The sequence below is a fragment of the Helianthus annuus genome, chromosome 12 (assembly GCF_002127325.2).
Source record: "Helianthus annuus cultivar XRQ/B chromosome 12, HanXRQr2.0-SUNRISE, whole genome shotgun sequence".
NCBI lineage: Eukaryota > Viridiplantae > Streptophyta > Magnoliopsida > Asterales > Asteraceae > Helianthus > Helianthus annuus.
In genome coordinates, this window is record NC_035444.2 from 87,915,808 (window position 1) to 87,932,878 (window position 17,071).

Consider the following 17,071-nt stretch of genomic DNA (forward strand, 5'->3'; position numbering starts at 1 on the left):
TGGCTAGGGATGGTTCGCTTTTTGTGCATTCTTTTAAGTAGGTTCGCTTTTTAGTCACTATAGTGGTTTGCCTATAGGGTTGTGAAATTTTTGGTTCGCTTTTAATGCAGGTTCGCTTTTTAATCAGTGATAAAAATGTGAAATTTTTCTAAGTCTTGATTTCTGTTGTTGTTATGCAGGCATCACCAAACGTGTTATTTGATCCAGTACACAACAGTTGTATTGATTTAGATGTGGAGAAGTGTCCTTTATTGTCAGAATTCAGCAGCATTTTGGATTATATGAATCGTATTCCAGTGAAGAAAGCAATGATTGACCAAAGACCGTTGTATAGATCACATATTAGTCGATTCTGGATAAACGCAAAGTATGATGAGGAAAGCAAGGTGATATCATCAGTGGTGGAAGTGGATGGAAAGTTGGAGACTATTCTGGTGACTGAAGCGTTAGTTCGCGAAGTGATGAACTTTCCTGATGAGGCCAATTACCCCACAAGATTTCCGGAACGAATGGTGAAGGGTTGTATGCTACGTTTGGGATACAGAAATACTTTGAACACCGGAAATTACTTGAAGTCAAAGTTTCAAAAATCTTTCAAGTTCTTGATCCATTGTATTCTGATTTCATTAAGCCACACAAAGGGCAGTTTCGATCAGATGAGAGATTACCAAATGAACATGTTAACAGCGTTGGTGTTGAATAAGAAATACAATTTTTCGCACATAGTTTTCATTATATGGTGGAGAATCTCACGTCGGATGTTAGAACCTGGAGATATCCGCGTTTTGTACAAATGATGATTGATCGTGCATACCCTGGAATTGATAGAAACATTAAGGGTGATCTTCTTGTTCAAGCTCACATGTCTAACAACACTTTGAAGAATCTGGTCAAGTATCATCCTAATCATCCAGAGCCTGATCTAGTGATTGAAAACTTTGGATTGCTTAGAGATGCAAACTATGTGGATCCTGATCCGGAAAATCATCAGAATTGGAGAAATCAAGAGGAAATGAAAGAGGCGTTGTATGCTGTAGAATTGAAAATACTTCAGAGTTTCAAACCAACCAAGAACAAGTGGTATGTAAAGGAGTCGGGGCGTAGACGTAGATTTGCAACTCCTGTAGCTGAAGGTGAAGGTTCTTCGTCAAAACCGAAGAAGATACAAAAGAAGAAAAAGCAAACAATGTTAATTGATGAATCTGATGAAGAAATTCCTGAGATGAATGTTGAAAATGAACAAGAGACGACTGGTGCTGAAAACATTGTAATTGAGACATATTTGTTTACAACAGAAGCGTATTTTGTTGATAATGTTGTGGAAACAGGTACTTCTGATGTTCAAAAAGAAAAAGAGAAGGAGTTAGATGATGTTGAAGGTGACGATGTTGAAAAAGACACTACTAGTTCTTCTAGTTCGTCTGATTATGAAGTGATTGATGCAAAAGAACGTGAGAGACGAATGAGAGAAGAAGTAGAACAAGAGAGGTTGATTAGAAAGAGGAAGAGGGAAGAGAAAGAAGATGCACCTTATGAACCCTCTCCGGAGCATGTTTCAGTGTCATAATCTTCTCCAAAGGGTAAAAAGAAAGCTGCTAGTCGAAAAAGAACTACACCATAGATCAAAGTGTCGAAGCGCCCTCAGAAGATCAGGCAAACACACTCTACACCTCCACGTCAACCAACACCTCCACAATCTCCAATACGTCAATCTCCTCCTAGACAACCAACACCACAACAATCACCCAGACAACCTACTCCACAACGACAACCATCTCCTCTGTTTCAATCAACACCACCTCCACATCAACCATATTATTCTTTGCAAGATCTCTTTGGCACACCTCCACTCACCCAAGCACAACCTGGTTCTTCAAGTAGAGGCCTTCCGATACCGCAAGATAATCTGCTAGACGTTGATTTCGATTTTGCAAACAATTCTCAAGTATTGAAATTGGAAAAGAGAATTGATGATGTGATGGCAGAAAATAAAAAGTTGGCGGATGAATGCAAAAAGATTGCTGATAGAGAAAAGACTCTTGCTGGTAAGGTGCAGAGGTTGGAGGGTGAAAACAAAGTGTTGACACTGAAAATTGAAGTTGATCAGACAGAAATCGACGTTCTGAAAGTTCGAGTGTCTGAATTAGAAGAAGAGAAGAATCGTTGAGAGAGTGAAAATGAGTACTATAAGTTGAAGAATAAAGAGCTTATGGCTGCTAAAGCGTTGCATGAACACAAGTTCTACATGCTGAATAGAGTTGTGGAAAGCATGTTAGAAACATCAGTGGAACAAAAATATGAAGAGTTGAAGTTAGAAGACCTTCGTGCAGAACGTAAAGCAGAATTAGAAAGGCAGATGAAAGATAAGGGTAAAGGGGTGGAACGAAGTTCTGTAATGTCTATTGTACCTTCAATGGTAATAGATAATCCTAAGCCTATATCTGCAGTTCCTGGTATAGTCGAAGAAGAATCACCAACGCCTAAGTTAATTGGTGGCGAAGATGAAGAGGATGATGAAGATGATGATGAGGATGAGTTTGTTTATTCTGCGAGCAGTCAAAGTTCTAAAGGTGATGATGATGATGACGCTGCAGGAGGTTCAGGTGTTAGAGTAACTGAAGCTTCAAATGAAAAAGTCGTTGAAGATCTGCTAAACGACACAGTCAATGAAGAAAGTGGTGAAGCTGAGAGAAAGGGGGAGTCGAGTAAGACTCAGATTGTAGAACATCATGAACCTTTGTTCTTACGTTTAGATGTGTATAGGGAAATGTTAAAATATGTAAATCCCGAGATTCCAATTGATCTTGAAGCTGATTTGGAATCGTTTGATATCAATAAACAGCAAGATTATAAGTATGATTATGTTGAGGATGCTGATATCTACGATAGAGTTGAGGTTGAAGAGTGTTCGGATAATGAAGAGGTTTCTGTAGATACTTCTAAACTTCCAACGCTAACGGAGTTCTTTGCTGCTGAAAATAGAGATGAATTACGTCAGAAAGTGACTGAACTAGTGAATGATAATGTGTTTGAATGTTTGAGGAAAGAAGCTGAGCAGAAAGATCAATCTAATGCTGATAAAGAAGATCAATCGAAAGCTGAAGAAATTGATCGTTCTAAATGGTTTAAAGATTCTCATGAAAGAAAATTCAAGAGGCCGCTGAAGTTCTTCCAACGTGATAGAAATGTTTCGCTTGGAGATATTATTAGTTGGGGTTTTCTTCCACAGGTCAACGCTTATGCTATTAGAAGAGAATATGGCGTCCAGTATTTTGCACGTTTATATGATATAATGTCATTACCGTGGTGGGACGTTGATAAATTAGCAAAAGCGAGGGTCTTGGAGTACAAGGTGAGACAGAATGATACCGCGATGTCGGGCTACATCAAGTATGAACAATTGAAGTCGTTTTGAAAGTGGAAGCCTCATCGTCCAAGACGTGTTCAGAGAATTGATCCGGAAACTGGAGCTGTAGAAGTCATTTTGAATGTGAAACCTCCACGTACAATGAAGACAAGTCCGATGCCAGAAATGGAACAGGATTTTTATAAAGGCTTTATTGACTGGGTTTACAGCTGCAGAACGACTGAAGCAATAATCACATACAGAGCTGGTGGAGAGCTGAGGGATATTCATGTTTACGACCCGATGTGGTTAGTTAATTGTTCAGCGAAAGACATTGAATGTCTGTTCATTCACAAGATTCGCTACTCTCCAGCAGATAAAGAGCAAGCTCTTCAGTTCCAACGTGTTGTATCACTGTGTATTCAGAAAGGAATCAACTCTGAAAATAAGTGGAAATCCTCGTGGTGGTCTTTAGAAGAGAAGATGAGGAAGAAATCAAAGCGTGAACGTGAACGTGAGAATCAAAAGATGGAAGAAAATAGAGGAAAGTTTATGAAGGAACAAGAAAAGGAGGAAAAAGCGAGGAAGATCAAGAATGAGAAGATCAGAGTTGCTCTGAGCAGAAAGCCAAAACCAAAGGAAGAGAAATTCAAAGCTATCTGAAGACCTACATTCAAGACAAAGACTGCGGCTTCATCCAAGGGGGAGTTTGTTGATGCACAATGTCTAAAGCCTGCGTCTTTGTAATACTAGTTTAATGTATAGGGTCCAGATAGGTCATTTTGTGATAGTATAGGGGGTTAAAGTGTAAATTTATGACTTTAATGTTGTAGGTCCGCTTTTGTGGCATGTGTCCACAAAAGCGAACCAGCTTAGTAGTCTGGACCGCTCTTGTGGACATGTCACATGAGCGGACCAGGATCCCTATATATACCCCCTTAGTAGTCTTCATTTGTAACGTCTTCGGGAACTCAACGTCGAACTGCTGTCCGTACGACAAGCGTTATCAAGTGAAGAAAAAGTATTTTAAGTGTGAATCTTTTGTTTCTACTCCTTTCTGTTGCGTTTTTCTTTGTATCATGCTGAAAATGTGTTTCCGCCACATTTTCAGTAAGCATTAGCTCTGATTGACTCACTCGAGAGGTCAAAACTGATCCTACAACATACGAAAACAACGACCGTATAGCATTTCGTTCGCGGCCGTAGTTTAAAAACCAAGTGACTTTAAGCGATGTTTTGCCAATCAACGTTAAGCATAAACCGAACCTCGCCCGAATGGAGATTGAGTACGGGCGAGTGGTTAGTAATTGCAAATATGCAAGACGAAGCATAAAGACACTAAGTAAGACTCGAAAATGACTCAAACACAAAAGACGCTAAACTAGACACTATTCTGGACTCGACCTACATTAGACGTAAAATAAAAAAAATTACAAACTCTACCCCCTCCCGGCACTTTACTTGCCCTCAAGTAAACCCAAGTGCCGAGAATAAACCAAATGCAAAGCACAAGTGTGGAAGCAATGGAAAACGTGTCGAAAAGTGAGTAAAAATTATATTTTTATAGCAAAAGTGATTGACCCTTTATCCCCACACTAGACTTATACCACGCCAAACCAAACCAGCCGCAAAGTTCAAATAAATCACACCTTAACCAACCCGTGCAACCTGTTTTAAGCCAAAGCAAACCACCTATTGTAGTTCCAGTTGACTAATAAAGCGCTTTAGATGGCAAAGTTGTGGTTCAGCTTCGTTTCTATAAGCATATTATTGCAATTTAACGGCAATTCAGTTTTTTAAAACTCCGATTTTTAAGACATTAACCACCCGTCCCCACGCTTAACTTCTGTCCAGATCAACGAAAAGTAACCAACCCATACCATCCGCATAAAATAAACCCGTTTTCATACCATCCCAGCCGAAAATATCAATCAACATAACCCAACCCGAGCCATCCGCAACCTCTACTCAGCCTAAAAGAACCTACGATAGACCTGACCCTAAACCTAACCTAACTTGACACTAAACACAGGACCTGAAATAACTGAAAGACACATAACTGGACTTAATATGAGACTAAAGTTTAAGAGTTTTGCGAAGTCATACCTGATGATCGAGATAAAGAAGAAGACTAAGATGAAAATGGCACACACTTAAAAACATTCTTACAAAACTTGGTGAGTTATGGTGATTAACTGATGATACGGTCGAGTTGTGGGTGAAAAATGGAAGTATATGATGATGATTCAAAGTGTGGTGGATAAAATCGATGGCACACACTTGAAATTGGTGAAGTAATGGTGGTGGGGTGAGGTCGTCGTTAAGTATGGAAAAGGGAATTAGGTTTACTTTGTGTTGATTTGGGGAAATAAAGCTAGAATCGCCGTTAAAATTGGGGGTGGCGGCCCGCGATGAAAATAGAAGAGGATACCGTGGGGCGTGGCGCCTTAAAAATTTTTGTATGGCGGTTTGTGTTTGGCGGCACGTGATAGATGTGTAGGGGGGGCTCCGCGGGTCGCCAAAACACATTTTAAACAGAAAGTTTCTTTATTTTTACAAGTTTATGCCTTAGAAAAAATTCTTAATCTCTCCCAATTCAAGCCAAACGAATTCATAACCCCGTTTAACCATAAAAACTTACCTGAAACTCCATTTTCTCGTCGATTCCTGCTCATAGAAGGTGATGAATTCTTGCAAAACACTAAACGAGACAAAAACACAAAACAAAAACTATGAAAAACAACTATTAGTGACCCGAAAACTATGAAACAACTAACGACACCAAATATACAAACTCTACACTTGAGTTTTCACTCAAGAATCTATGCGGTGGTATTCGGAAAATCTGTTAGTACAAGATGTCTAAAGCCTATGTCTTAAGTCTAGGGTCTAAATATGTCAAGTATGTATAGTGTAGGGGCTGAAATGTAAATTTTATGTCTTAATGTAGTTATTCCGCTTGAAATGACACTTTGTCATTTCAAGCGAAATCAGATGGAAGTGATTCCGCTTGAAATGTCAAGGTGTCATTTCAAGCTCAAGCGAAATCTCAGTAGTATATATATGTGTGTTTGTGTTTCTCATTTTGGCACAGAATCACGAAATTGTAACCGAACTGCTGCCGGATTTCCAAGTGAATTTTAATGAGAAACAAGTGTTAAAAGTGATATTCTGTCTATTTCTATTCAATTCTCTCTGATTCAACATTGTTTGTTTGTTTCTACCACTCAAACAATGGTATATTGACTTTGATTGACTCTCTAGATCGTCAAATCGGTCCTACAATTGGTATTAGAGCCAGTTATGAGCCAATATACCTGAATCAGAGCATTTTTCCTACATTTTTTTAATTTCTGGACGTTTGGACGGACAAAATGGAATGAGTTTTTGATATATTGTGTAAAAGTGAGTTTTAACAAACCCTTGAAAGTATCAGCTTAAAATTCGGCCTGAAAGTGGTAAAAAATGGACTGAAACCAGATTCTACTTGAACGAGCAGGTTGTGATTCCGCTTGAAATCTCAAGCGAAATTAGGTTTTCTGTCTGAAATTTGTGATTCTGCTTGGAAAGTTGAAGCGAAATAGGAGATTCCGCTTGAATCTGTTGATTCCGCTTGAGGAGTTATCTGATTCCGCTTGTGTTGATTCCACTTGAGTGAATCATCTTGATTCCGCTTGAGATTTCCTATTCCACTTGAAACATAGTTTTGTATATAAAATTCTGATTGCGCTCGAAAAAACCTTATTCAGCTTGAAAATCATGGTTTGAGTGTGAAAGTCCATTTCATTCGTGACATTTCGTTTGAAGTTCAGTTTGTGTAGAAAGTGTTTTCAAGTAAAGTGACCAGTTTTTCAAAAGTTGAAAAGTTTTCGGAAATTTGATCTCTAAAAATGGACAACCAAGATTTTTATAACATGTTTTCCGGCAGTGGTATAACAGCAGGACAGAGCCCATCAAGTATTGTTCAGAACGTCAATATGGAAAACGAATTGGGAATGATGCAAAAACCTCCCAAGCTGATGAATCTAGATGAATATGCAGGATGGTCAGGGAGACTTAAGAATTGGGTTCAGGCTAATCATTTAGAATGCTGGATGAAGATTGAGAAGAAGTACGTTCCACCGGTAGATGGTTTGGGTTTGGAGAAGGGTATTGGAAGTCTAACAGAGACAGAACAAAATGACTTCAAAGCCGAGAAAAAGATGATTAGTATCCTCCAGCAGGCTATCAAAGAGGATATTTTGGTGTTATTGCAACATGAGGACAATGCACAATCTATGTGGCAGTCGTTAAAATTGAAATTTCAAGGTAGTGTGTCCATGATCAAGAGCAAGAAGGCTTTGATCAAGAAAGAATTTGATATTTTCACGGGCATGAAGGTGAAACTACAAAGCAACTGATCGAAAGATATTGCCATTTAGTAGTTGAGATGAAAAGATTGGAAATCACAAAGACCAATGAAGAATAGATTGATAAGTTGTCTGATGCATTGCCATATGACGAGTGGGGCACTTACCTGATGATGTTAAAGAACAATTCAGATTTTGTCAATCTGAATCTCAGCTCGTTCATAAAAAAATTGAAGCTCATGAGTTAGAGTTGCTGAAGATCAAAAAGATGAACTCAGCGAATGTTCAAGGCAGTACTCCAGCAACTACAAATCTAAGTCCGAAGATACAAACTGGTTTCAGTGCTGACACAACTTCAAGTGCTTCATCAAATACTCCACAAACAAACAAGCCTTCGCCATTTGCCAGCTACGAGCCAAACTTCAAAGCTCCAGAACAGACATCACCTCAAAGCTCGACCAGCTCAAACAATCAGGCGTATGTTTCTGGGATCCAATGCAACATTGCAGTCACCTTCAAGAATGGGAATGAGTTTACTGAGTCAGCTGCAAAACAACATATTGCATTGTTGGCTTCCGTGTTAGAGTCTTACGAGAGTTTGGTAGCGGGTAAGATCGGGAATCCGGACATGACCAAAGAGGATTACGATCAGATTGATCCGGAGGAGCTTGAGTTGATAGACATTAAGTGGGGTATGACTAGTCTTGTGAAGAGAGCACAGCGCTTTATTGAAATTACTGGTAGAAATAGTCTTTCTGGACCTGATCAGAAGCTAGGTTTTGACAAGTCTAAAGTAACCTGCTTCAAGTGCAAAGAAAGAGGCCATTTCAAAAGAGAGTGCCCGAACAGAGAAGTGAATAATCATCAAAATCTGTTCACGAATGATTATTACAGGCAGGCAATCTATCACCGGCCGAATCAACAACCTGTAGTCCAAAGACCACAAATCGAGAACAAACCAGAGAAAGCTCTCATTGTGAACCAGGATGACGAGAAAGTTGCTGAGGGATTCAGCTGGGATAAATACATCCCTGGAAGTGATGGACAGGCTATGATGGCTGAGATAGTAGAAGAGCCAGAGATTGTTGTTGAGCCGGAAGTGGTTGTTGAAGATGCTTCTGTGAATAGCATGGCTAATATTGAGGAGTTAGCTGCAGAAGTTTATTACTACCAGTCTGAGCAGGAGGTATTAGCCAGTTCTTTGAAATCTATCATGCCTCCTAAAGTGTTTGAATCTTTTGCAGGTTTCTTTGAAGAACCGACAACTGGATTATGTCCACGATATGAGGAGAAGAAAGAGTCTGTCGAAGAAATGATCGATGCGACCAAAGAAATGACCGAAGACACTTTGAAAGAAATTGCTGACAGGGCTCTCATGGCGAAACTGAAAGAGGTAGACACAGAACTTGTGAAACCCGAGTCTGTTGATACCGAGTCATTTCAAAAGGAGTCGGATCAGGAGTCAGGAATTGAGGAGGTCAAATCTGAGAAAGTGTCTGAGTCAGAGTCGAAAGATGTCAGTAAACAGGAAGTGAAAACTGCTCATGAAGCAGAGATTGTTGAGAAAGTGAATTCAATGACTGAAACCCCATGCCAAAAGTGTTTAAAACCATGCATGGAGTGTCTTGAAAAAGACGCTAAGTTTCAGGAATTGAAACAACACGCTGACATGTTAAAATTTGATCTAGGTCAAGTCAAAGAGGGATATGATACACTGGCCATATCTATTAAAATGATTCAAAAAGAAAGTGTCGAAATGATAAAGCCACGAAACTAGTAAAAGCAACACTTTTTGATAAACAAGTGGAAGTTAATTTTCATCTTGACACAATCGCATCATTAAAGAAAGAGTTAGAATTAACTAAAATTGAAAATGAGCGAATCGATAGGAAATTGATGAGCTATGTTGCATCGTCCTATGTCCTTAAGCAGATTGTTCCACAACAGCCGAATGCAACACCGGTCTTTAACAGCGTTCCACCCCCAATGTGGAATCATTATACTCAAAAGTATCCAGATGGGGTGGAAGCTGCATTGAACCTCAAGCTAAGGACAATTGAGGATGAGTTGCTAGATAGCATTGATGTTACATTCTCTCCGTCCAACACAGACAACAAGTCACAGCTCATCAAGACTGTTGTCGACCAAGTGTTAGATGAAGGGAGTGATAACTCTGAGGCTGAAATCATGAAATCTCATTCTGAGAAGTCTGTATGCGATTCTGAAAACGATGGTAACTTTTTAGACCGTTTCATACCGAAATCAGACAAAGGTGCGAATGATGATCCGATCATGGTGGTTTACACTATGATTGGAACTGACAAGCTTTACTCTGATTTTGAGTATTCGATTCAGAATGCAAAGATTGAAAACGTTGAAAAGGTTTTCAAATTGGTTGAAATTGATATTGCTGGAGTAAACAACAAAGAATTCTTTTCGAAAACGAAAAAGTCATTTGTTACGTCACGTTCTAACAACTCGGGTAAGAAAGAGTGGGAAGGGAATGGTAACAGCAAGAAAATTGGAAACAACTTTAAAAACAAAGGAATTGGTTTTTAGAAAAAGATGGATAAGAAGGTTCTTAAGCCAAAAGATAAAATGAATGATGTCTTTGTTGTTGGACCAAGTGTTGACGATGAGAAGGAATACATCTTTAGTCAGAAAGCCATTGACGATTTCAATGCGGTGAAGAAACTGAAAGATGAGTCATTCAAAACAACTTTTGTCGAGTATGACAAAAGAGTTTGCTATCGCTGCAATGAGATCGAACACATGGCAAACCAATGCAAGAAAGTTTTTGAGAAACCTGTCTTTGTAAAACCTGTTGTTCAAAAACCTCGACCTAAGTCACCAACTGACAAAAAGGGTAAAAACCAATGGTTTCACCAATTCGCATCTTGAAGAGGGGTGAATCTTTGGAATCGGAAGATAAGCTGAAATCGACCTTTGAGGTTGGCGAATCTTCAAAGACTCACAAGACTTCAAAGATTTATCCAAAAACAAAAGTTTTTGAAAATCAATCATGGGTTGTGAAATCAAAACTATCGGTCGAGGAGAAAAAGATGGAAAACATTTTGAAATGAAACAAAAGGTTTGAAAGATGATGTAGTAGAGTTTGAGTCTGAGCTTGATAAGTTTCTTGCAGAGTTTCCACCAATCAAAAAAGAAGTAAAACCAGAAGTAAAAACTGATGTTCCAAATGTCACCTTTAACTTTCCAAAGATTGATGTGCCATGTGATTTAGTGTTTGGAAGTGTTTCAACAGTTAAAAAGTCATGGGCATCATTGTTTGAATGATTTGCTATAATGTTTGCAGGGGCTGCACAGTTCAATTATTTCAAAATGTATAATGGACAGCGGGGCCTCAAGACATATGACGGGAATGTTGGCGCTACTTTACGACGTTAGATCAATCAACGGAGGTTACGTGGGATTTGCCGAAAACCAGGGTGGCAGGATTGTGGGCCAAGGAACCCTGATGAATGGATTAATTTCGTTTGAGAAAGTGAATTACATCATAGAGTTGGAAAACAACTTGCTTAGTATTTCTCAAATCTGTGATAAATTGTTTACTGTACATTTCACGAAAAACGAATATCTTGTGTTAAAACCTGGGTTTAAAATCCCTGAGGATATGGTGATGTTGCGCGCTCCACGAGAAAATCACTTGTATATTCTTGATATGAGTGTCGCAACAACAACAAATCATCAAAAACAATGTTTTGTGTCGAAAACGAAAGCAACAGAAAATGAGTCAATTATGTGGCATCGTAAGATGGGCCACATTCATGTTAGAAAAATGAATTTTCTGGTGCATAACGATTTAGTCGAAGGTGTGAATTTAAAGAATTTTCATTTGAATAATGATTGTGTAGCTTGTAAGAAAGGAAAGCAGACCCGGAAGTCACACCCACAGAAGTTGCTGAATTCGATCAGAGTACCGCTTGAGAGACTCCACATGGATCTCTTCGGGCCGGTCAATGTGAACAGCATCAGTGGTGATTTGTATTGCTTGGTAGTCACTGATGACTTTACAAGATTTTCGTGGGTAGTGTGCTTGGAAAGAAAAGATCAGACGTTTGAGTCGCTGATGGTTCTGTTCAAAAAGATGGAGACGCTGTATAAGTTGCCTATCCTAAGAATAAGAAGTGATAATGGAACGGAATTCAAAAATAACAAAATGCTTGAGTTCTGTAATGAAAAGGGGATTCTTCATGAATTCAGCACGCCATACACTCCACAACAAAACGGCGTAGCTGAAAGAAAGAATCGCACCCTAATAGAATCTGCTCGAACGATGTTAGCCGGTTCCAAGTTACCGATTTTCTTCTGGAGTGAAGCAATGGCTGCAGCGTGTTACACTTTGAACCGTGTCCTAACCGTCAAGAAGTACAAGAAAACAAGTTTTGAGTTGCTACACCGTTACAAGACAAATCTAGAGTTTCTGGAGCCGTTTGGGTCTCCATGTACTTTTATAGATGAAAATGGTAAATTCGGTGCTAAGTCTAATGATGGTTTCTTTGTAGGTTATGCGAGCCCATTGAAGAGGGTGTTTGTGCCTTGCCTGGGAAAAGTAATACAAGTTCAGCATGTGGATTGTCAGAAGCACACTGCTTCACCACAACTTCCCGGACAAAGATTCTTGTTCGACTATGAAAAACTCTGGGAGTCGTTCCAACTTCCGATCGAGCCAAGTATTGAAGAACTTGTTCTGCTATACCAACAGCAACAATCTAGTTCACAAGATCAAGTGCCAAGACCTTTGGTAGTTTCACAACCTGAGGTGGATACAAGTAATCCTACAGGTAGCACAAACGATCACGAAGCCGGTCCAAGTGGAACAGCTCACGAACCACCAGATGAACCAGCTCCAACATTTGACAACTCTGACGACTCAGAAGAGGAATCCGGTCCTACTTTTGATGAGGAACCAAATGTTACTACGACGGAAGCTGAGGATCACATCGGTGATCTAGACATAAAAAGCTTGCAATCGGAAGTTGACGTGCCTGACACCGTTATGCCTCGAACCTTGTCTTATCATCCTTCAGAGCAGATTATCGGTGACCTACAAAGTGGTGTTAAAACAAGAGATCAAATCAACAGAGCACTTACATGTTTTTACTCATCTGCTGCACATTTACAGGAAGAATTCTCACTGAAATGTTTTATCTCGCAGATTGAACCCAGAACATATAAAGAAGCTTTGACTGAAGGTAGCTGGGTGAATGCGATGCAGGAGGAGCTGCAACAATTTGAGAAGTTGGGATTGTGGAGGCTAGTAGACCTCCCTGAAAATAAAAAGTTGACTAAAACGAAGTGTGTGTTCAAGTGTAAAAGAGACGATAGAGGAGTCGTGGTTCAGAATGAAGCACGGTTAGTGGTACAATGATTCAGTCAGCAAGAAGGCATCGACTATGATGAGGTTTACGCGCCTGTTGCTAGACTTGAGGCTATTCGGATCTTCCTGGCGTTTGCGTCATGGAAAGACTTCAAAGTGTACCAGCTTGATGTAAAATCTGCATTCTTGTACGAAAAGATAAAAGAAGAAGTGTATGTGGGACAACCACCAGGTTTCACTAATCCACTGCACAAGAACAAAGTCTATCTGCTGGACAAAGCGCTATACGGACTTCACCAGGCCCCGAGAGCCTGGTACGAGACGTTTTCCCAATATCTGATGGCCAACGGGTTCACCAGAGGGACAGTCTGTCACACCCCCAAAATCCACCCGCGGAGTATCACCGCTTGGAGGCGTGACATGACCAGGATCAAGCCACCAATCATATTGAACGTATAAGTAAATCATAAAAGTTATTCATCAATACAAAAGGTGCTTTCAAAACCAAACATAATCAAGTGTAGCGGAAGCAATAATGTAAATCCCAGCGTAAGTATTAAGTTGAAATGTCATAAAAGTGTTTAATATAACATCCACGATCCGTGCCCACAACGACCGCGCCTCCCGTGCAAGCTCCATGAATACCTATGGCCCTGCAAGGCATGTAACAGAAAGTCAACAACTAGTTGAGCGAGTTCACAGTAAGTAAGTTCGTTGCATAACTATGCGTTATTAACTAAGCTATTTGTACGTTCAATTAGTAGGGGATTCCCATGCTGTGTGTTCAGTTAGTGGGGGCTTCCCATGTTGTATGTACTAGACTAAACCATGAGTGTTTTTCTTAACCCGAGAACAGGAGTACGTACGGAGTTTACGTAGGCTTTATGTATGTGCCCTTCTTTACCCGAGGACAGTGGTACACGTGGGGTTTACGTAGGTTTTACGTAAGTGTCCCTCCTAACCCGGAAGACAGCAGCATGTGTGAGTTTACGTAGGTTTTACGTAAGTGTCCCTCAAAACCTGAGGACAGTGGTAAGTACTTGTTTACGTAGGTTTTACGTAAGTGCCTTGCTTAACCCGAGGACGATGGTAGATAGTCTAGTAGCCGTGTAAGTACGAGTGATTGTTCAATCCCATTCCTTGGTAAAAGTGTGAACTCACCTTAGTTTGCTCGGCAGATACACAGAAAAGTTAATCAAGCTATTTGGTGGTCAACCACGTCCTACCATGGTTACCATACAAGTCAGGTTTGTATTCAAGTAGTGCACATATGTTTTCTACACATATTCCATCTAGTTGCATACAAGTATTAATCATGGCATGCACGTATAATCATGGCAATTCAACCACAGCACAAGTTCAACAGTATCATCACGTAAACAAACAAAAGCCCAACAGTGTGGCCCAATTACTTGGGCCCGTAACAGTGTGCAAGTCCAGTAGTGTGCACGTATATATGGCCTCGAGTCGAGACAGGCGATCTCGAGTCGAGACAGTGGTCTCGAGTTATAGCCTCAGCGTTCTTGAGTCGCAACTAAAGGTGGTCTCGAGTCATGCATGTACTAGTCGAGACTAGACGGTCTCGAGTCGCAACAGGACTCGCAACCATGGTCTCGAGTCATGCTGTTTGTGCTGTTGATGCGTGGTCTCGAGTCGAGACTGTGGGTTCTCGACTCGCAACCATTGTCGAGATCAGAAGGTGTAACAAACTTCCATATTTGCAGCTCATAATTTCCGTAACAGTTGCTAACAGTTTTGGCAGTTTCAAACCGGATTAAACAACATTCAATTCAGACTCAAACATATTCGTCCAACCCTAATCATCATCTAATCAAGAACAATTAATCAAGATCATACAAACATACAACCGGATCATCCGACTAACAAACTCAAAGACTAACACGTAAAAGTCTGAATCATAACATCAATTATTCGGATCAATCATGACAACAATACTACTAAACACTCATGCATATCTAAAACCCTAGTTTCAATCGGGTTTAACATTTCTAACAGTTTGCAAGTTCTCATTTTACCAAGCAGGATATAAACTAATATTATAACCATATGCATGTTCCTGTTTTTCATAACTTCATCAATCACCCTACTAGCATGGAATCCTAAATGTCATGTAATAACATACATCAATGATCAAACAACCAAACCATAACAAGACACTAACCGAAAGTAAGTGTCGGGGTGAGTTGGAGTGATGAACTGCGATCCGAAGAAGATCCGAAGTAGGTTCTTGCCGTCGGTTCCGAGAGGGAGAGTAGAGAGGTTAGGGTTTTGTGTGTGTTTTCTTGAAATATGAGAAACTAATCCCTAAGGTGGGATATTTTTTCATGCAAAATGGAAGTGGGCCGAACCCTTTACACGGGTTGTCTCTTTGATTCGAAAACATGAAGTATGGGCCGAGAGGAGTGTGAAATAAAAGCCCAAAGGCTTGTGTGTTTACATTATCTATATACATACATTTCACACAATCACATAATACCACCATAATAATATTTCATTTAGAATCACATATCACAAAATCACATACCGCTCAAACAAGTTACATCGGAGCACACGAAAGGTTCTAAATTACGAGTTGTCACATTATCCCCAAGTTGAAAGAAATTTCGTCCTGAAATTTGGTACGTACTCACTGAGGAAGCTAGTTAAGTTGCATGGTTTTCCTGGTTGTCCTGGGGTGTCACATCCTCCCCCCGTTGGTTTGGAATTTCGTCCCGAAATTCCGCAGTAGCTTCAGCCTCAGTAGTGGTTGTACTGTTTCCGAACAATTGGGGATACTTTTGTTTCATCTGATCTTCGTGTTCCCAGGTGAACTCTGGGCCACGACGGGAGTTCCAACGAACTCGAATAAGAGGTATCCTAGTGTGCTTGAGGACCTTGACATCCCGGTCCGTGATTTCGACTGGTTCCTCGACGAATCGCAACTGTTCGTCGATAGTGAGCTCCTTCAGAGGAACTATGAGGGTCTCATCTGACAGACACTTCTTCAGATTCGATACGTGGAAAACGTTGTGAACTGCACCGAGTTCTGCTGGTAGGTCTAGTTTGTAGGCTACTTTGCCTATTCTTTCTATGATTTCGAACGGTCCTACATACCGCAGATTGAGCTTGCCTCGTTTGCCAAAACGAACTACACCCTTCCAGGGTGAGACTTTGAGTAGCACTCGATCGCCAACTTGGAACTCGAGTGGTTTCCTACGCTTATCAGCGTAACTTTTCTGACAGTCACGAGCCACCGCCATGCATTGCCGCATCTGTGCAATCCGTTCAGTAGCATCAACTACCATTTCTGGACCTGCGATTTGACTAACCCCCCACCTCTGCCCAACAGAGAGGTGACCAGCATTTACGTCAGTACAATGCCTCGAATGGAGCGTCTTGAATGCTGGTGTGGTAACTGTTGTTATACGAGAATTCCACTAAAGGGAGATGTTTTTCCCAGCTGTTGCCGAAGTCGATAACACATGCCCGAAGCATGTCTTCTAGAGTCTGGATCGTGCGCTCCGACTGCCCATCCGTCTGAGGGTGATAGGCTGTGCTCATGTCTAATCGTGAGCCAAAAGATTTGTGCATCGCTTGCCACAGTTCTGAAGTGAATCGTGCATCACGATCCGAAATGATAGAGGTGGGCACCCCGTGCCTCGAGACCACTTCCTTCAAGTAGATGTCTGCTAAAGTGGAGAACTTGCCTATTTCTTTTATTGCCAAGAAGTGTGCAGACTTGGTGAGTCGATCCAAGATCACCCAAATAGTATCGTTCCCACGCTGGGATCTAGGCAGGCCAGTAACAAAATCCATGGAAATTTCCTCCCATTTCCACTGTGGTATCTTGGGTTGCTGAAGTAGGCCTGATGGTTTCTGGTATTCCGACTTGATTCTCGCACAAGTCAAGCATTTGCTAACGTAAGTTGCAATGTGGGTATTCATACTAGACCACCAATACATGGTTCTGAGATCGTGGTACATTTTATCCGAACCTGGATATACCGAGTAGCGAGGCTTATGTGCTTCATCCAT

General features: G+C 40.6%; 1 protein-coding gene across 1 annotated transcript; it reads left to right on the forward strand.

The window, feature by feature from the left end:
* The first annotated feature begins 793 nt into the window (after nt 1-793).
* On the forward strand, nt 794-2,167 carry LOC110893133 (pinin-like). The gene is made up of 3 exons (XM_022140252.1): nt 794-1,139; nt 1,212-1,552; nt 1,622-2,167. The coding sequence occupies exons 1-3, from the start codon at nt 794-796 to the stop codon at nt 2,165-2,167; spliced, it is 1,233 nt and encodes a 410-aa protein (XP_021995944.1).
* Nucleotides 2,168-17,071: the final 14,904 nt, after the last annotated feature.